The 17562-nt window shown below is 52.8% G+C and overlaps 1 gene segment (V, D, J or C); it reads left to right on the top strand.

The window, feature by feature from the left end:
- The first annotated feature begins 2129 nt into the window (after positions 1-2129).
- On the top strand, positions 2130-10852 carry LOC128946317 (Ig heavy chain V region 914-like). The segment is given in 3 exon segments: positions 2130-2226; positions 9045-9446; positions 10821-10852. Coding segments are annotated over 3 exon segments (531 nt in total).
- The last annotated feature ends 6710 nt before the right edge of the window (positions 10853-17562 follow it).

The raw sequence follows: 17562 nt of genomic DNA on the forward strand, positions 1-17562 counted from the left end.
GGGGGGCTACATGCTCCATAACCAGCACCAGCAGCGTCACTACGATAAGCAAGAACAGCATTACAACCCTCAGGAGTTTTGGCACAGAAATAGAATCCGGAATCCTCGTCCTTGAGGTTGTTCATGTTCAGCTCACCGAGCTCTGCCCGTTGTCCCTGGAGATGCTGACTCGACTGCTGAACAATGACGGGTATCTGGTGTCTCCATCATAATCAATCTCTGCAATGTATTCCAGGCCCTGCCCAGGCCGCTAGTGGATCCACATCAGACTGGCTTGTCCAAAACTGAACCCGGACCCTCGGCAGAGGAGGCACAGGGAACCCACGGGGGGCTGGAGGTCCCACCCGCACTCCAGCAAGGTCACGGCCGCCCGGAGCCCTGCGGGACAAAGGGGAGATGGGGGTGAGGCCAAAGCTCAACCCTTAACCCAAATCCTGACTCTGGGCCCCAAACTGGGACACTTGGAGTTCATCATCCTCCCTCCTCCTCCCAGCGGGTCCCATCACGTTTCCCAGCAGACCACATGCACTATGAGACATTCAAGGGATCAGGTTTTTCATTTCCATCACCTCCCCTTTGTCCCGCAGGGCTCCGGGCGGCCGTGACACTGCTGAAGTGCGGGGGGGACCTCCAGCCCCCCGGGGGGTCCCCGCGCCTACTCTGCCGAGGGTCCGGGTTCAGTTTTGGCAGTTTCACCATGTACTGGGTGTGCCAGAGACCCGGGCAGGGGCTGGAATAGCTCGCAGGAATCTACAGGGATGGTTCCAGCACCCACTACGCACCATCGGTCAAGGGCCGGGTCACGATCTCCAGGGACAACGGGCAGAGCTCGGTGATGCTGACCATGAGCAACCTCAAGGACGAGGATTCCGGATCCTATTTCTGTGCCAAGGGTGCTGATATTGGTTACCATAATCAGGCTGCTGCTTATCGTTGGATCCTCTCCATGTCCCAATGTCCTCACCCGTCCCGGTTCCCCAGACCCTTCCCCACACCCCAGCCACTGACCCCATTCCTGTCCCTGTGTCCCAGCCCTGAACTGGCCCTTCCCCAAATCTCCCCCCTTTTCCCCCAAATTCCCAACTCTCGGCCCCACCCCTTCACCCTTGGTGCCAATTTTTGTGCCAAAACCTCAGGATTGGGTGCCCCCAGCGCGGGTTTGGGGCCAGGGGTTCAGATTCAGGGCTGCCCCAGAGGGATTTTCAGGTCAATGGTCGCAATGGAAGGGAGTGGAAACCTGGGGTGAAAGGCCGAGACTTGGGGGATGGTTCTGGGCAAAGGGCCCCAGGGTGAGGGGAAGGGCGAGATTTGGGGGAAATGGGAAAAATTGGGGGAAAAGTCCAGAGTTGGGGAAGCAGGGGTGGAGTTTGGGGGAAAAGGGTGAAGTTTTGAGGAGAAGGGCTGGGATTTGGGGGAAGGATCGCCGGGATTGGGGAAATTTGGTGACCGTCATGGTCACTACCAGGATTGATGCCAATAGCAGCTGCATTAGCATTGCCAGCATAATCATTGGTACGATTGGCGCAGAAATAAACAGCGGAATCCTCGTCCTTGAGGTTGTTCATGGTCAGCGCCACCGAGCTCTGCCCCTTGTCCCTGGAGATCGTGAACCGGCCCTTGACCGACTGCGAGTAGAAGGTGGTGCCACCACTGTTGATGTATGCCACGAATTGTAGCGCCTGCCAGGGTCTCTGATGGATCCAGAACATTCCAAAACTCCCAAAACTGAACCCGGACCCTCTGCACAGCAACGTCAGGGACCCCCTGGGGGGTTGGAGGTCCCCCCCGCACTCCAGCAGGGTCACGGCCGCCCGGAGCCCTGCGGGACAAAGGGGAGATGGGGGTGAGGCCAAAGCTCAACCCTTGACCCAAATCCTGACTCTTGGCCACAAATTGGGACCCTTGGATTTCATCACTGTCCTCCCTGGCGGTGTCCCGCCCCTTTTTACAGCAAGCCACACCTACTTTGACCCCACGGCCAATCAGGTTTCCCATCCCCATCTCCCCTTTGTCCCGCAGGGCTCCGGGCGGCCGTGACCCTGCTGCAGTGCGGGGGGGAACTCCAGCCCCCTTGGTGGTCCCTGACGTTGCTCTGCATCGGCTCTGGGTTCACTCTCGCCAATCACGACATGTTCTGGATCCGCCAGAGACCCGGGCAGGGGCTGCAGTTGGTCGCCCACATCACCTACAATGGAGGCTACACCATCTACAGTCCATTGGTGCAGGGTCGGTTCAGGATCTCCTGGGACAACGGGAAGAGCTCGGTGACGCTGACCATGAACAACCTCAAGGACGACGATTCTGGATCCTATTTCTGTGCCAAGCGTATTTCTGGTGGCAGTGCTGATTTTGCCAGTGCTTTTGGCCCTGTCCCCATCTCTGTGTCCTCAGCTGACCCCAGACCTTTCCCCTGTGGTCACACATGGCCAGCGTCACCGAGGTCAGCCCGCTGTCCCTGGCCGTGCAGACTCGGCCCTTGACCGATGGAAAGTTCCAGGTGACTCCACCCTTGCACCCATCTGCTTCTCTCAGCATGGAGCCCTTGGCTCGAGATCAATTTAAACAGTTTCATCTCACGAAAATTTCAGGTGTTTTTGGGTAAAAATGTGGGTTTATTCTCCAGAGCTCCCAGAGAGGATTCCAGCCATGCCCCAAGGAGCAGCCCCAGACACCGCGGCAGCAGAGGGAGAAGTGAAGCCCCAGGTGGGAGCGAGGGAGGGAGAGAGGAGAAGACGCCGTGATTTTGGGGTCCCCAGCCTCCCCCCACTTCCTCCGTGGCAGCTGCCAGGGCCCGGCCGGGGCAGGAAAGGAAACAGAAAGTTCCTGGTTTTGGTCATTGTGAAGATCTGTGTTTGGCAGAGGGCAGCTCAGCCTCGGGGCGCTGCGGCAGAGTGCCGGCTGCACAAAAAGCTTTGTGTGCAAAGGGCCCTGGAGCGATCCCCGTTTTGCACTGAGATGGAGGGGAAGGGCCAGACTGGAGAGAAATGGGGAAAATTGGGGCAAAACTGGGAATGGGGGAAGTTATGGTGTAGTTTGGGGGAAAATATCTGAGATTTGGGAAACTGGGGTGGGGATTTGGAGGAAGGATCAGAGAATTTTGTGATGCTTGGGAACATTGAGGAGAGGGCTTGGGACAACAACCACCATCAACATCATAAGCATAAGAACAATGACCATAACCACTGGTGTAACATCTGGCGCTGAAATAGGATCCGGAATCCTCGTCCTTGAGGTTGTTCATGGTCAGCGTCACCGAGCTCTGCCCGTTGTCCCTGGAGATCGTGAACCGGCCCTTGACCGACGGCACGTAGTTGGTGTAAGCAGCAGTGTTGTAGATCCTTGCGACGAATTCCAGCCCCTGCCCGGGTCTCTGGCACACCCACTACATGGCAAAACTGCCGAAACTGAACCCAGGCCCTCTGCAGAGGAGGCGCAGGGAACCCCCGGGGGGCTGGAGGTCCCCCCCGCACTCCAGCAGGGTCACGGCCAGCCGGAGCCCTGTGGGACAAAGGGGAGATGGGGATGAGGGAACAAATCGACCCAAATGTTGATTCTTGCCTGCAGACCCTGATGTTGGCCCCAAATTGGGACCCTGGGACCTCCCCATCCTCCTCCTGCAGCTCCTGCTGGCCCTCCCAGGTGGATCCCACACCCTTTTTCTGGCATGGCGGTGCCCACTTTGGGTCCATAACCAATCCAGCTCCTCCTCCCCATCTCCCCTTTGTCCTGCAGGGCTCCGGGCGGCCGTGACACTACTGGAGTGTGGGGGGGACCTCCAGCCCCCCGGGGGTTCCCTGCGCCTCCTCTGCCGAGGGTCCGGGTTTGATTTCGGGAGTTACCCCATGAGCTGGGTCCGCCAGAGACCCGGGCAGGGGCTGGAGTGGCTCGCAGGCATCTACAGTGATGGTTCCTACATCTACTACGCGCCATCGGTCCAGGGCCGGTGCAGGATCTCCAGGGACAACGGGCAGAGCTCGGTGACGCTGACCATGAACAACCTCAAGGACGAGGATTCCGGATCCTATTTCTGCACCAAGGGTTTTGCTGGTTATGCTGGTGATAACAATGCCTGCTGTATTGACCCCTTCCCTATCACTGTGTCCCCCCCTGTCCCCATTCCCCAGACCCTTCCCCAGCTCCCAGCCCCTGACCCAGCCCGTGACCATTTCCCCATTTCCCTTCCCCCTCTCCGGCCCCAAACCCCAACCCTTGGCCGTTGATCTTCCCCCAAACTCTGCCCCAAAGGTCAGCGCTGGGCCCGGGGCTGGGGACACGAATTCAGTCACCGAGAGCGGGGACGAGGGCTGGGATTTGGGGGGAGGGTCTGGGGTATGGCGACAATTATGGACGCAACAAAGGGGGGGGGCTACATGCTCCATAACCAGCACCAGCAGCGTCACTACGATAAGCAAGAACAGCATTACAACCCTCAGGAGTTTTGGCACAGAAATAGAATCCGGAATCCTCGTCCTAGAGGTTGATCATGTTCAGCTCACCGAGCTCTGCCCGTTGTCCCTGGAGATGCTGACTCGACTGCTGAACAATGACGGGTATCTGGTGTCTCCATCATAATCAATCTCTGCAATGTATTCCAGGCCCTGCCCAGGCCGCTGGCGGATCCACATCAGACTGGCTCGTCCAAAACTGAACCCGGGCCCTCGGCAGAGGAGGCACAGGGACCCCCCGGGGGGCTGGAGTTCCCCCCCGCACTCCAGCACGGTCACGGCCGCCCGGAGCCCTGCGGGACAAAGGGGAGATGGGGGTGAGGCCAAAGCTCAACCCTTAACCCAAATCCTGACTCTGGGCCCCAAACTGGGACCCTTGGAGTTCATCACCCTCCCTCCTCCTTCCCCCAGCGGGTCCCATCACGTTTTCCAGCTGACCACATGCACTATGAGACATTCATGGGATCAGGTTTTTCATTTCCATCACCTCCCCTTTGTCCCGCAGGGCTCCGGGCGGCCGTGACCCTGCTGGAGTGAGGGGGGGAACCTCCAGCCTCCTGGGGGGTCCCCGCGCCTCCTCTGCCGAGGGTCCGGGTTCACTTTCGGGAATGTGAACATGCACTGGGTTCGCAAGAGACCTGGACAGGGACTGGAGTTCGTGGCAGAGATCAGCTATGATCTTTCCAGAACCTACTACGCGCCGTCGGTCCAGGGCCGGTTCACGATCTCCAAGGACAGCGGGCAGAGCTCGGTGACGCTGACCATGAACAACGTCAAGGACGAGGATTCCGGATCATATTTCTGTGCCAAGGATTCCTATGGTGGCTGGAATGCCGCCCATGCCATTGGTTTCACTCCTGGTGGTTGGGTTGGTGTTTGGGGTTTCAGCCCTGTCCCTGTCCCCAGCTGTCCCCAGACCCTTCCCCAAATCCCCCTGTCCCACCCCTTACCCTTTGTCCCAGCCCCGCCCCCTTTGCCCCAACCCTGCCCATTGGCCCCAAACCCTCACCTGGGTCTGGCCCCAAACTCAACTCTCGGCCCCAAATCGCCCCTTCGTGCCCCAAAAGTGCCCCAAGGGCCGAGATTTTTGGACAGCGGGTGAGGTTTGGGTCAGCGGCTGCGGCTGGGAGCCCAAAGTGGGGATTTTGGGCAGAATCGGGTGAGTTTTGGGGCCAAAGCATGAGAGTTTGGGGCAGAACCAGTTTGGGGGTTTGGGGCAGAACCAGTTTGGAGGTTTGGGGACTTTGGTAACCATTGGTTGAAATGGGGGAGATCTGGGCAAAGGGTCAAGAATGAGGTCAAGGGCTGAGATTTGGGTAAAGGTTCTGAGATCTGGGGACAAGAGGGGCTCAGGCAAGGGCGCTGCCATCATCAGCACAGTCAATATAAGCAGCAGCATCCCAAGCAGCACCAGCAACTTTGGCGCAGAAATAGGATCCGGAATCTTCCTCCTTGAGGCTGTTCATGGTCAGGGTCACCGAGCTCTGCCCGTTGTCCCCGGAGATCGTGACCCGGCCCTTGACCGACAGAGTGTAGATGGTGCCGGAACCATCGCTCCTGATCCACGTGACGAATTCCAGCGCCTGCCCGGGTCTCTGGTGGATCCAGTTCAGGGCAAAACTGCCGAAACTGAACCCGGACCCTCGACAGAGGAGGCGCAGGGAACCCCCGGGGGGCTGGAGATCCCTCCCACACTCCAGCAGGGTCACGGCGGCCCAGAGCCTTGCAGGACAAACGGGAGATGGGAATGTGGCAATGCAAAACTCCGGCAGAGCTGCCCAATTAATTAATGTTTGAATTGGGGTCAATTGGAGGCTTGAAGGCACTGTATAATACTGGGCATCTCTCTTGGAGATTTGGGACCAGACAAAGGGAATTTGGGGCAAAACTCCAGGGAAGGTTTGGGGATGGGGGAGCGGCCATGACCCTGCTGTAGTGCGGGGGGGACCTCCAGCCCCACGGGGGGTCCCTGCGCCTCCTCTGCCGAGGGGCCGGGTTCAGTTTCGGGAGTTTTGCCATTAACTGGGTTCGTCAAAGACCCGGGCAGGGGCTGGAATGGGTCGCCTACATCAGCAACACTGGTGGCAGCACCAATTATGCGCCCTCGGTCAAGGGCCAGTTCCCAATCTCCAGGGACAACGGGCAGAGCTCAGTGCCGCTGACCATGAACAACCTCACGGACGAGAATTCCGGATCCTATTTCTGTGCCAAAAGTTGGGCTGGTTGTTATGGTCCTGCTGCTGGTAAAGACATTCATTGTGATGATGTTGGTCATGATGGTTCTTTTCTGAGTCTTCATTTTTTAGTCCCTTCTGTCCCCAAACTCAGACCATTCCCCCGAACTTCAGCCCTTTACCCTTTGTCCCAAATCTCCACCATTTGCCCCAATGGTCAGCACTGACCCTGAACCCTCCCCTGCTCCTGCCCCAAATCTCAACCATTGGCCCCAAACCAGCACCCCTGGCCTCCAGTTCAGGCCTCCTCCAATCAGGGCCCGGGGAGCTGGGGGAGATTTGGGTGAAATGGGCAAAATTGTGGGGAAGTCGAGAGTTGGGGCAATGATGGTGGACACTGGGGGAGAAGGTCAAGAATGGGGTCAAGGGTTGGGATTTGGGGCAGGATTTGGGGATTTTGGGACGTTTGGGGAGCCAGGGATGGGGGTTTGGTGCCACCACCAGCATCATCACCACGTCCAGAGCTCCCAGAGAGGATTCCAGCCATGCCCCAAGGAGCAGCCCCAGACACCGTAGGCCGCTGAGGGAGAAGTGAAGCCCCAGGTGGGAGCGAGGGAGGGAGGGAGGGCGGAGAAGACGCCGCAATTTTGGGGCTCCGCAGCCTCCCCCCACTTCCTCCCCGGCAGCTGCCGGGGCCCAGCCGGGGCGGGAAAGGAAACAGAAAGTTCCTGGTTTTGGTCATTGTGAACATCTGTGTTTGGCAGAGGGCAGCTCAGCCTCGGGTCGCTGCGGCAGAGCGCCGGCTGCACAAAAAGCTTTGTGTGAAAAGGGCCCTGCAGCGATCCCTGTTCCACACTGGGACGGAGGGGAGATGGGGATGGGGCGATGCAAAAGTCAGACAGAGCTGTCGAAATATTTAATGGGTGGATTGGGGCTCATTGCAGGGTTGACGGCACTTTACAATTCTGGAAATCGCTCTTGGAGATTTGGGGCCAGACAAAGGGAATTTGGGGTAAAACCAGCGAAGGTTTGGGGATGGGGGAGCGGCCGTGACCCTGCTGGAGTGCAGGGGGGACCTCCAGCCCCCCGGGGGTCCCTACGCCTCCTCTGCCGAGGGTCCGGGATCAGTTTCAGCAGTTTCTCCATGCTGTGGATCCGCCAGAGACCCGGGCAGGGGCTGGAATGGCTCGCGGGGATCAGCAACGATGGTGGCAGCACCTATTACGCGCCGTCGGTCAAGGGCCGCTTCACAATCTCCAGGGACAACGGGCAGAGCTCGGTGACGCTGACCATAAACAACCTCAAGGACGAGGATTCCGGATCCTATTGCTGTGCCAAATGCACTGGTGCTGGTGCTGCTCCTTATGCTGCTGATGTTTGACATTTCGGCCCCATCCCCGTGTCCCTCCTGGCCCCATTCCCCAGACTCTTCCCCCACACTCCCACTCCTGACCCCACTCCTGACCCTTTGTCCCAACCTTGCCCTGCTCTGGCCCCAAATCTCAGCTCCTGGCCCCAAATCAGAGCTGGTTTCACCGTGAGCTCAGCCTCAGCCCTCCAATCCCAACCATTGCCCCCAGACTGGACCCATTCTGGCCCAGAATTTCAGTGGTGGATCTGAGTCACAGCCACGGACCAAATCTGGCCCCTTTTTCCCAAATCTCAACCATCTGCACCCAGGTTTGGAGACCTTGGTTGAACGTTTGAGCCCAGAGCTGAGGTTTGGGGCCAAGAGCTGAGATTGGGGCAGAGCCTGCTCAGAGCTGGGACACGGGGACAGCAATGGGGTCAGGGGCTGGGGACTGGGGAAAGGGCTGGGAAACGGGGACGGGAGGGGGCAGAGCCATGGAGATGGGGTCAACATCATAAGCATTATTCCCCGAATAATTTTCAGCAGATTTGGCACAGAAATAGGATCCGGAATCCTCGTCCTTGAGGTTGTTCATGGTCAGCGTCACCAAGCTCTGCCCGTTGTCCCTGGAGATCCTCACGTGCTCCTTGAATGACGTCCCGTAGCTGGCACTGGAACCGTCCCTGCTGATCCCCACGAGCCACTCCAGCGCCTGCCTGGGTCTCTGGCACATCCAGAACATTCCATTGCTCCTGAAATCGAACCCGGACACTCGGCAGAGGAGGCACAGGGACCCCCCGGGGGGCTGGAGGTCCCCCCCGCACTCCAGCAGGGTAACGGCCGCCCGGAGCCCTGCGGGACAAAGGGGAGATGGGGATGAGGGAAAAAAATCCATCCAAATGTTGATTCCTGCATGCAGATCCTGATGTTGGCCCCAAATTGTGGCACTTTCTCCTCCTCCCCATCCTGCTGGCCCTCCCAGGGGGCTCGAGGCCCCTTTTTGGATCTGGTCACCCCCAGCTGGACCCACACCTGGATCGCAGGCCTCCTCCCCATCTCCTCTTTGTCCTGCAGGGCTCCGGGCGGCCGTGACCCTGCTGGAGTGCGGGGGGGACCTCCAGCCCCCCGGGGGGTCCCTGACGTTGCTGTGCCGCGCACCTGGGTTTGATTTCGGGAATTTTGTAATGATCTGGATCCGTCAGAGACCCGGGCGGACACTGAAATATATCGCCAGCATCAGCAGCAGTGGTGGCGGCATCGGCTACGCGCCGTCGGTCAAGGGCCGGTTCACGATCTCCAGGGACAACGGCCAGAGCTCGGTGATGCTGACCATGAACAACCTCAAGGACAAGGATTCCGCCGTTTATTTCTGCACAAAACGTGCCAGTAGTAGTTACGGCTCTCACAGTGCAGCTGCTATTGGGAGCGGCAACGTCAGTGTTCCCACCACCGTGATGGTCACCAACTTTCTCCACAGTGACCCTTCCCCCAATCCCCAGCCCCTGACCCCATTCCTGTCCCCGTGCCCCAACCCTGCTCCGTCCCTGCCCCACATTCTAAGCTCCTGGCCCCACACCTCAGCTCATGGCCCACTCAGGGCCATTTTGGCTCCTGGGCTGGCCCCGGCCCCTCTGCCAGGATCCCTGGGCTGAACTCGCCCAGCTCTGCCCAAATCTGCGCTGCTGGCCCCGATCAGCCACCACTGACGCAAATCCCCAATTCTGACCCAAATCAGGATCCCGGGCCTCAAACCCCAACCTTCAGAGCAAAGTTTAGGGCAGAAAGAGGAGATTTGGGGTCAGGAGTTGTGGTTTGGGGTGAGAAATTGGGGCTGAGGCCGAGCAAGTTTGGGATCAATGGTGAAGGGCTGGGTGTGGGCTGGGGGTTTGGGGGAAGGGTCTGGGAAACGGGGATGGGGGGGGACACGGGGATGGGGGTGGGAAACCTTGGACATCGTCACTACGAGCAGCGTGTTCAGAGTAATTATTAGGAGGACACTTGGCGCAGAAATAAACGGCGGAATCCTCGTCCTTGAGGTTGTTCATGGTCAGTGTCACCGAGCTCTTCCCGTTGTCCCTGGAGATCCTGAACCGGCCCTGCACCGATGGGGCGTAGATGGTGTGGCCATTGTAGTGGATCCCTGCGACGTATTCCAAACCCTGCCCGGGTCTCTGGCGGATCCAGTACATTCCATAACTCCCGAAACTGAACCCGGCCCCTCGGCAGAGGAGGCGCAGGGACCCCCCGGGGGGCTGGACTCCCCCCCGCACTCCAGCAGGGTCACGGCTGCCCGGAGCCCTGCGGGACAAAGGGGAGATGGGGATGGGGCCAAAGCTCAACCCTTGACCCAAATCCTGACTCTGGGCTGCAAATTGAGACCCTTGGAGTTCATCACCCTCCCCCCAGGCGGGTCCTGCCCCTTTTTCCAGCTGGCCACACCAGCTTTAAGTCCCTCGACCAATAAGGTTTCTCATCCCCATCTCCCCTCAACAACGTAGTTGTTACGTTCTACGGTTAGTCAGTTTGCAGTAAAAAGTGAACCTGTTAGGCAAATATTAGATTGCCTTTTTAATACTCAGGTTTTATGCCCAAATGATTTAAGAGGAATAGTTCGGTTGATATTTACTCAGCATCAGCAGTTACACAAAGAGTGTTAGCTACTTTAGGAGTAAATTGGACTATTGAGGAAGCTTTAGAGCGAATGGCATTAATGCCAACAGCTTCACAGGCATTTATAGCAGAAACTTTAAAGGAATTAGGATTAGGGTGGCAAAAGCAAGCAGAGTCTACTCAAAATCAGGTGTTAGCTGCTCAGAATCAGGTGTTAGCTGTTCTTGCTCCTCTCCGAAGCGGCTCACTGGCGGTTACGTAAGGAGGCTTGAGACCGTTCATCAAGTGTTACCGATGCGGCAAAGAGGGACATACGCGCCCAGACACAAGTAGCCGCCGTGACATCGGAGACATCAGCTGCTGCCGTAACATCACTGTCACCTCCTGTCTGCAACCAGCCACAGCAGGGAGCCTCGGCTTGGACTTATCAGCAGCAGTAGACGTCACACTAATGACAAACCGGCCTGAGAGGATACCAAGTTGAGTAAAGGGTCCTCTTATGTTAAATGGACAAAGATGTGGAGCATTATTACTAGGACGTTCTTCAATAACTATGCTGGGATTCATTGTATTGCCTGGTGTTATCGATGCGGATTATACAGGGGAAATACAAATTATGGTTTACACCCTTTATCCTCCTATTAAAATAACAAAAGGACAACGCATCGCGCAATTGGTACCACTGTCACAAATGACATCTGGTATACCATCATTTACTGGGCAAACACGGAATGAAAAAGGTTTTGGCTCTACTGGTGTTACACTTTTAACTGTGGATTTACAAAATAGACCAAAACAAAAGGTGGAAATTACCCATGGGCATCAAAGCATAACCCTTTATGGATTATTGGATACAGGAGCTATTACTGCTTTTACGGATGCAGGAAAGAAATCAAGGCATGCTGCTGTCACCTGGCAAGAAAAAGGACAATGGAAGCATCAACTCCTTACAGCAGACCCTGCAGATAGCTTACAAATTTTGGAATTGTTAGCAGTAGTATGGGCAATGTCTAACTTACAGGAGCCTTTAAATGTGGTCACAGATTCTATGTATGTTGCAGGAGTAGTCAGACGAATACAGCAATTAAGGAAGCGAATAATAAACGATTGTATGAGTTATTGATACAAGTAAGGAAAGCTTTACGGGAGAGAAATGCAGCGTATTCTGTGATTCATATTAGGAGTCATAAATGGTCTGAAGGTTTAGGAGAAGGGAATGAACGTGCAGATAAATTGGTTACCCTACCCATTGATAACTCTTGTCCTATTGAAAAGCATACATTGGCCAGAGAAGCACATAGTAAATATCATCAAAATGCAAAAGGATTAGCAAGGAACTTTGAGCTGAGTTTGTCAGAAGCTAAGGCTATTGTTAGAGCATGTCCAACATGTAATTATCATAATGGTGGAATAGGTTTAGGCATGGGAGTTAATCCTCGAGGTTTGGAAATAAATGAGAAATGGCAAATGGATGTTACACATATAGCTAGATTTGGTAAAGTTAAGTGTGTGCATGTCACAATAGATACATATAGTCACTACATATGGGCTACAGCTCAGGCAGGACAGAAAGCTATACATGTTATTAGGCACCTGTTAAGTTGTTTCGCTGTCATGGGAGTTCCAAAGAGTATTAAAACAGATAATGGTCCAGTTTATGTAAATGCTGAGGTCCAGAAATTTTTGAATCAGTGGTCTGTTAAGCATGTGACAGGTATTCCACACTCTCCTACTGGACAGGCAATAGTGGAAAGAGCAAATGGTACCCTTAAACAGTATATTGAAAAGCATCAAGATTTGAGAGATCCACAATCATGCTTGGCTAAGGTTCTGTATGTGATCAATCATTTATGTATTTTTGAGGAAGACGATACCCCTCCTGCGATTAAACATCATCCAAGGTCAGGTCAGAAAAATACTGAGGAGACAGAGGTCTGGGTTAAGTATAAGAACCCGAGTACAGGATTATGGGAAAAACCTGCAAAAGTATTATACTGGGGTCGGGGATATCTTTGTGTTTCCTCACCTACAGGACCTTTGTGGGTGCCTGCTAAGTGGACTAAACCTGTTTTTGATGCAGCCTCTGGTGGACTGTCTCACAGAGGAGGACATGGAGCTACTGGGGAAGAAACTGTTTCCAGTCCTACGACCACTACTGTTGCAGTTGAAGGGACACTTGAAAGTGTTGGACAAAGCACTGACACGTCACTATCAGACGGCCCAGGAGTTGATTGGTTTTATTGACTCATTATCAGCTTTTCGTTTAACAAATCCAGCAAAGGAACATTGCCTTGACTGTCACGATCCACATTGTGCTGCCTGGATAGCCCTACGTTGTGGGGATTGTGATAGAACTTTTTGGATAGAACAATCATTATTACGGGATTTATGGTGTCACACTGTTGAGCACAAGCACACGTGGGGTAAAAACTGGGAAGATGAATTAAGGAGACAGACGGGGATAAATGCATATGTAGCTTTAAATCTTTATGTCTTTATGAGTCTCCTGAACAGAAAATTCTTGCTTATTATCAATGGGAAGTACAATGTGTTGTAAATAGAATTGAGGTTCAAAGTAAATCACATATAATTTCTGTAAGGTGTAGAAAATTAGTACCTTTAACGCAACGTTCGATTGTAGGACCCTTCAGAGGGAATCATGAAAGAGCACTAGACTGCTGCATTGTAAAGTTGCAAAAATTAAGTTTGCAAGTAACAGGACCAGTAAAGTTAGGAGCAGCAAAACTGAAAACAGATAAGAAAAAGAAGGTAGGATGGGGAACAACCTCATCTAAATAAGGCTATTAGTGATTGCTAATTAGTTTTCTATGATTAGGGCAATTTCACATCTATGGGACCCTGCCTTGTGGGATGCTGTAGCTCCATGGGACCCTGCTTCGTGGCATGCTATAGGTGTTGAAGAACAAGAACAGCGATTACGAGATAAGATACATTTTGTATTAAGGAAGGAGCTTGAATTGGTAGCTGTATATAGTAAGAAAGCTGAAGAGGCTTTGCAATCACCACCATTGAACTGGTTGGATTGGATCACACAGACAAATTTTAATACTGATCCTTTCCTATATACACTTCCTTGTTATGTTTACAAAAAGGATAATGATAAGTGCTATGCTTGGGTAGCTTTGCATTGTGCTGATTGCAATAAGGTTTATTGGTATTCACAGAGGACAGAAGGAATTTTATGGTGTCACCCTTGTTTTGGGAAGTGGATTCGATATTCTTCCTGGTATAGAGCTCTTGAGCAAAGTACTGGTCTACCAGGAAGGTCAGGATTACAACTTTATGAGAGTACAGAACAAGTGGCCATAGCATATATAAGGTGGAAATTACAGCAAGTACTTAGGGAGCTTGAAATTACTACATCCTCACGCATCATAGCAGCTCGCTGTAAAGCTGATTTGCTTTTGAACCTACCTGATGCTATCTATATCTGTAAGCAAGGATGCTGATTTGGAATTAGACGAGTGTATTCAGAAATTGACTCAGCCTCACAATAGACATTCTAACAAACCAGGGAAAAGACAACGAAGAAAGGAAAAACAGAGAAAGCAGAAAGAAGAATGAGGTTTGTTTTTATACTGCTCAATGCTGCAGTAAGTGAAGCAATAGGAATAACACATTTCAGTCAGCCAAGAGAAAATCTATGTGTAACACTTGCTAATCAAATTAATCAATCATCGCTTTGTCTTAGTCTTGGAGAGCTACTAACCCATTTCGAACATGCCGGGTGGGACTTCCGGTGTGGTCTCCAGGAGAATTTTGCGGTTTGATAAATAATCAAACCTTATGTATGTCTAACATGTCAAACATCACATTGCCAGTGCAACAAGGGTATACTGCAGGTCAGTGATGGCTATCGCCAATGCTTACTAATCCAATCACTTAACACCTCTTTGCATTCTCCTCCTGAGGAATTGGATCTTTTTGGAAGTGCAAATGCCAGTATGCCTAACACTACAGCTGGAGGATAGTTTAGTTTCAAACCCTTGGATGTTCAAAATTTAAATCAACCTAAAGAAACATGGGCCACCTTAGATTCATCCCTGAATTTGAGTGAATTCTCTCCACAGTATTACAGTCAATGTAACAGTACAAAAATCACGGCACCAATGAAATTACCTACAGGAATATTTTTAATTTGTGGAGACAGGGCGTGGAATGGTGTACCAGCTAAGCCACAGGGTAGACCCTGTTATTTGGGAAAATTGTCCTTGTTTCACCCTAATGTATCCTTGCTAGTGCAGCTCAGTCAAACATCAAACAGGAAAAAGTGTAGTATACATGACTTGGACTGCAGCCAGATTGGAGATCCAAAGTTTTGGGGTACATTCAGGCAAGTAGTAGTTTCAACTATTTTACCAGGAGGATCTGCCAATAAGGCTATAAATTCAGCAAAGCAATTAGGGTGCTGGACAAGAAATGAGCTAAACAAGACATCCCAAATTCTAGACATGTTAACTGCAGATGTGCAGAGTGTTAACCATGCTGTTTTACAAAATAGAGCTGCTGTAGACTTTTTGCTCTTAGCACAAGGGCATGGATGTGAAGAATTTGAGGGAATGTGTTGTATGAATTTGTCTGATCATTCGGTGTCCATTCATACTAAGATAAAAGAACTACTGTCGGAGGAAGGAGACCCCGACACCAATTGGTTCATCCAAGTCCTATTTATTGATCGAATACGGCGGGTTAAATATGGTTCCTAATAAGCTTCATACATATTGCAAAAGTTGAGCTCAGGATTGGTTAGTTACATATCAGCAACTACACCTACTTCTACATTCTTGTGCTTATTCTTCTGTTACATTCTGCAGATATTCAGGACTAATCTCACCTCCCTTTCCTCATGTTGCAGCAAGGCCATCCGGCATTCTTGCCTGTCAGCAGTCACTGAATCAGAGACTGCTGACCTCCCTTTCAAGCTTAACCAGCGGCATTAAGTCAGTATGGCCTTTCTCAGCTAACCAACTCTTAATAAAATCCTCCACAAACTACAACAGGGACTTCACCATCTCAAGGAAGAAGAAGGTTTAGGAATTGACGAATGGCTTAAAGGCTTAGGGCTTGGACCATGGCTAAGGAACATTGTGACATATGCTATCGGCTTACTGGGTGTGATCTTAAGGTTTTTGCTTATTTTGCCTTGTATTTTTAATTGTATTCTAAACATGGTCAGTCGTATGATAGCAAAAATGCAGACTAGTCTTCTTGCTAAAGAAGAAAACGTGGAGGATTTCATTAAGAGTTGGTTAGCTGAGAAAGGCCATACTGACATAATGCCACTGGTTAAGCTGAAAGAGGGAGGTCAGCAGTCTCTGATTCAGTGACTGCTGACAGGCAAGAATGCCGGATGGCCTTGCTGCAACATGAGGAAAGGGAGGTGAGATTAGTCCTGAATATCTGCAGAATGTAACAGAAGAATAAGCACAAGAATGTAGAAGTAGGTGTAGTTGTTGATACGTAACTAACCAATCCTGAGCTCAACTTTTGCAATATGTATGAAGCTTATTAAGAACTATATTTAACCCACCGTATTGGATCAATAAATTGGACTTGGATGAACCAACTGGTGTCGGGGTCTCCTTCCTCCGACACCGTAACTTACTACCAGTACCATGTTTGGCACAGAAATAGGATCCGGAATCCTCGTCCTTGAGGTTGTTCATGGTCAGGGACATGGAGCTCTGCCCGTTGTCCCTGGAGATCGTGACCCGGCCCTTGACCGACGGCGCTTAGTCGCTGTAAGCACCACTGCTGATACTCACAATAGATTCCAGCGTCTTCCCAGATTTCTGTCGGATCCAGATCATTCCAAAATCCTAAAAATCGAACCCGGACCCTCGGCAGAGGAGGCGCAGGGACCTCCCGGGGGGCTGGAGGTCCCCCCCGCACTCCAGCAGGGTCATGGCCGCCTGGAGACCTGCGGGACAAAGGGGAGAGGGGACGAGGCCCCGGATCCGGGTGTGGGCTGGGCTGGGGGTGACCAGATACAAAAAGGGACCTCGACCAACCTGGGAGGGGCAGCAGGATCGGGAGGAGGAGATAGTTCCACAATTTGGGGTCAAGATCAGGATCTGCATGCAGGAATCAACATTTGGGTGGATTTGTTCCCTCATCCCCATCTCCCCTTTGTCCCGCAGGGCTCCGGGCGGCCGTGACCCTGCTGGAGTGCAGGGAGGGACCTCCAGCCCCCCGGGGGGTCCCTGCGCCTCCTCTGCCGAGGGTCCGGGTTCAGTTTCGGAAAATTTGGAATGGTCTGGGTGCGCCGGAGACCCGGGCAGGGGCTGGAATACATCGCCAGTATCAGCAGCAGTGGCAGCACCTGCTACGCGCCGTCGGTCAAGGGCCGGGTCACGATCTCCAGGGACAACGGGCAGAGCTCAGTGACGCTGACCATGAACAACCTCAAGGACGAGGATTCCGGATCCTATTTCTGCATGAAATCTTCTTGTACCGGTTGTTGGCCTACTGGTACTTATAGTGACAGTGCTGGCCATGGCCTGGAGCTCTGGTATTTGATCCGCACTCATTGTGTCCCCAAACTCTCGAGTTTTGCCCCAAAGCTTGGCCTTTGGTCCAGTTGTTGACTCCTTGTTGTCCTAGGGTGTCATTAGGTTGCTTGTGTCCCGAGTAATTTTTCTTTTTATGCTGGATATTATGGTCTGTGACTTCAAGAATGGCTCTAAGAGAGAATATTTTGTTTTGATTTGTTTTGTTTCTGTTTCCTTTTATTTTGTTATCAGCTTTTCACTCCCCCAGCAGTCGGTGGCACAGAGAGACGGGGCAGTACGCAGGGCATATTTTGCTCTTGCTTTTTGCTCCTGCTCTTTAGTTAGTTCAACCTGGCAATCAGAATTTTCCCTGGACTGTTTCTCCTTTCCCTTTTTTTGACCTGCTCTGTACTAGGACCTGGGAAACACCGAGAGTTTGCACCTTGTGGCTGCAGCAGCTGCCCCAGCAC

Source organism: Melozone crissalis, unplaced genomic scaffold (assembly GCF_028551555.1).
Source record: "Melozone crissalis strain CALT ecotype California unplaced genomic scaffold, PUWL_Pcris_2 ptg000079l_1, whole genome shotgun sequence".
NCBI classification, from domain to species: Eukaryota; Metazoa; Chordata; class Aves; order Passeriformes; family Passerellidae; genus Melozone; species Melozone crissalis.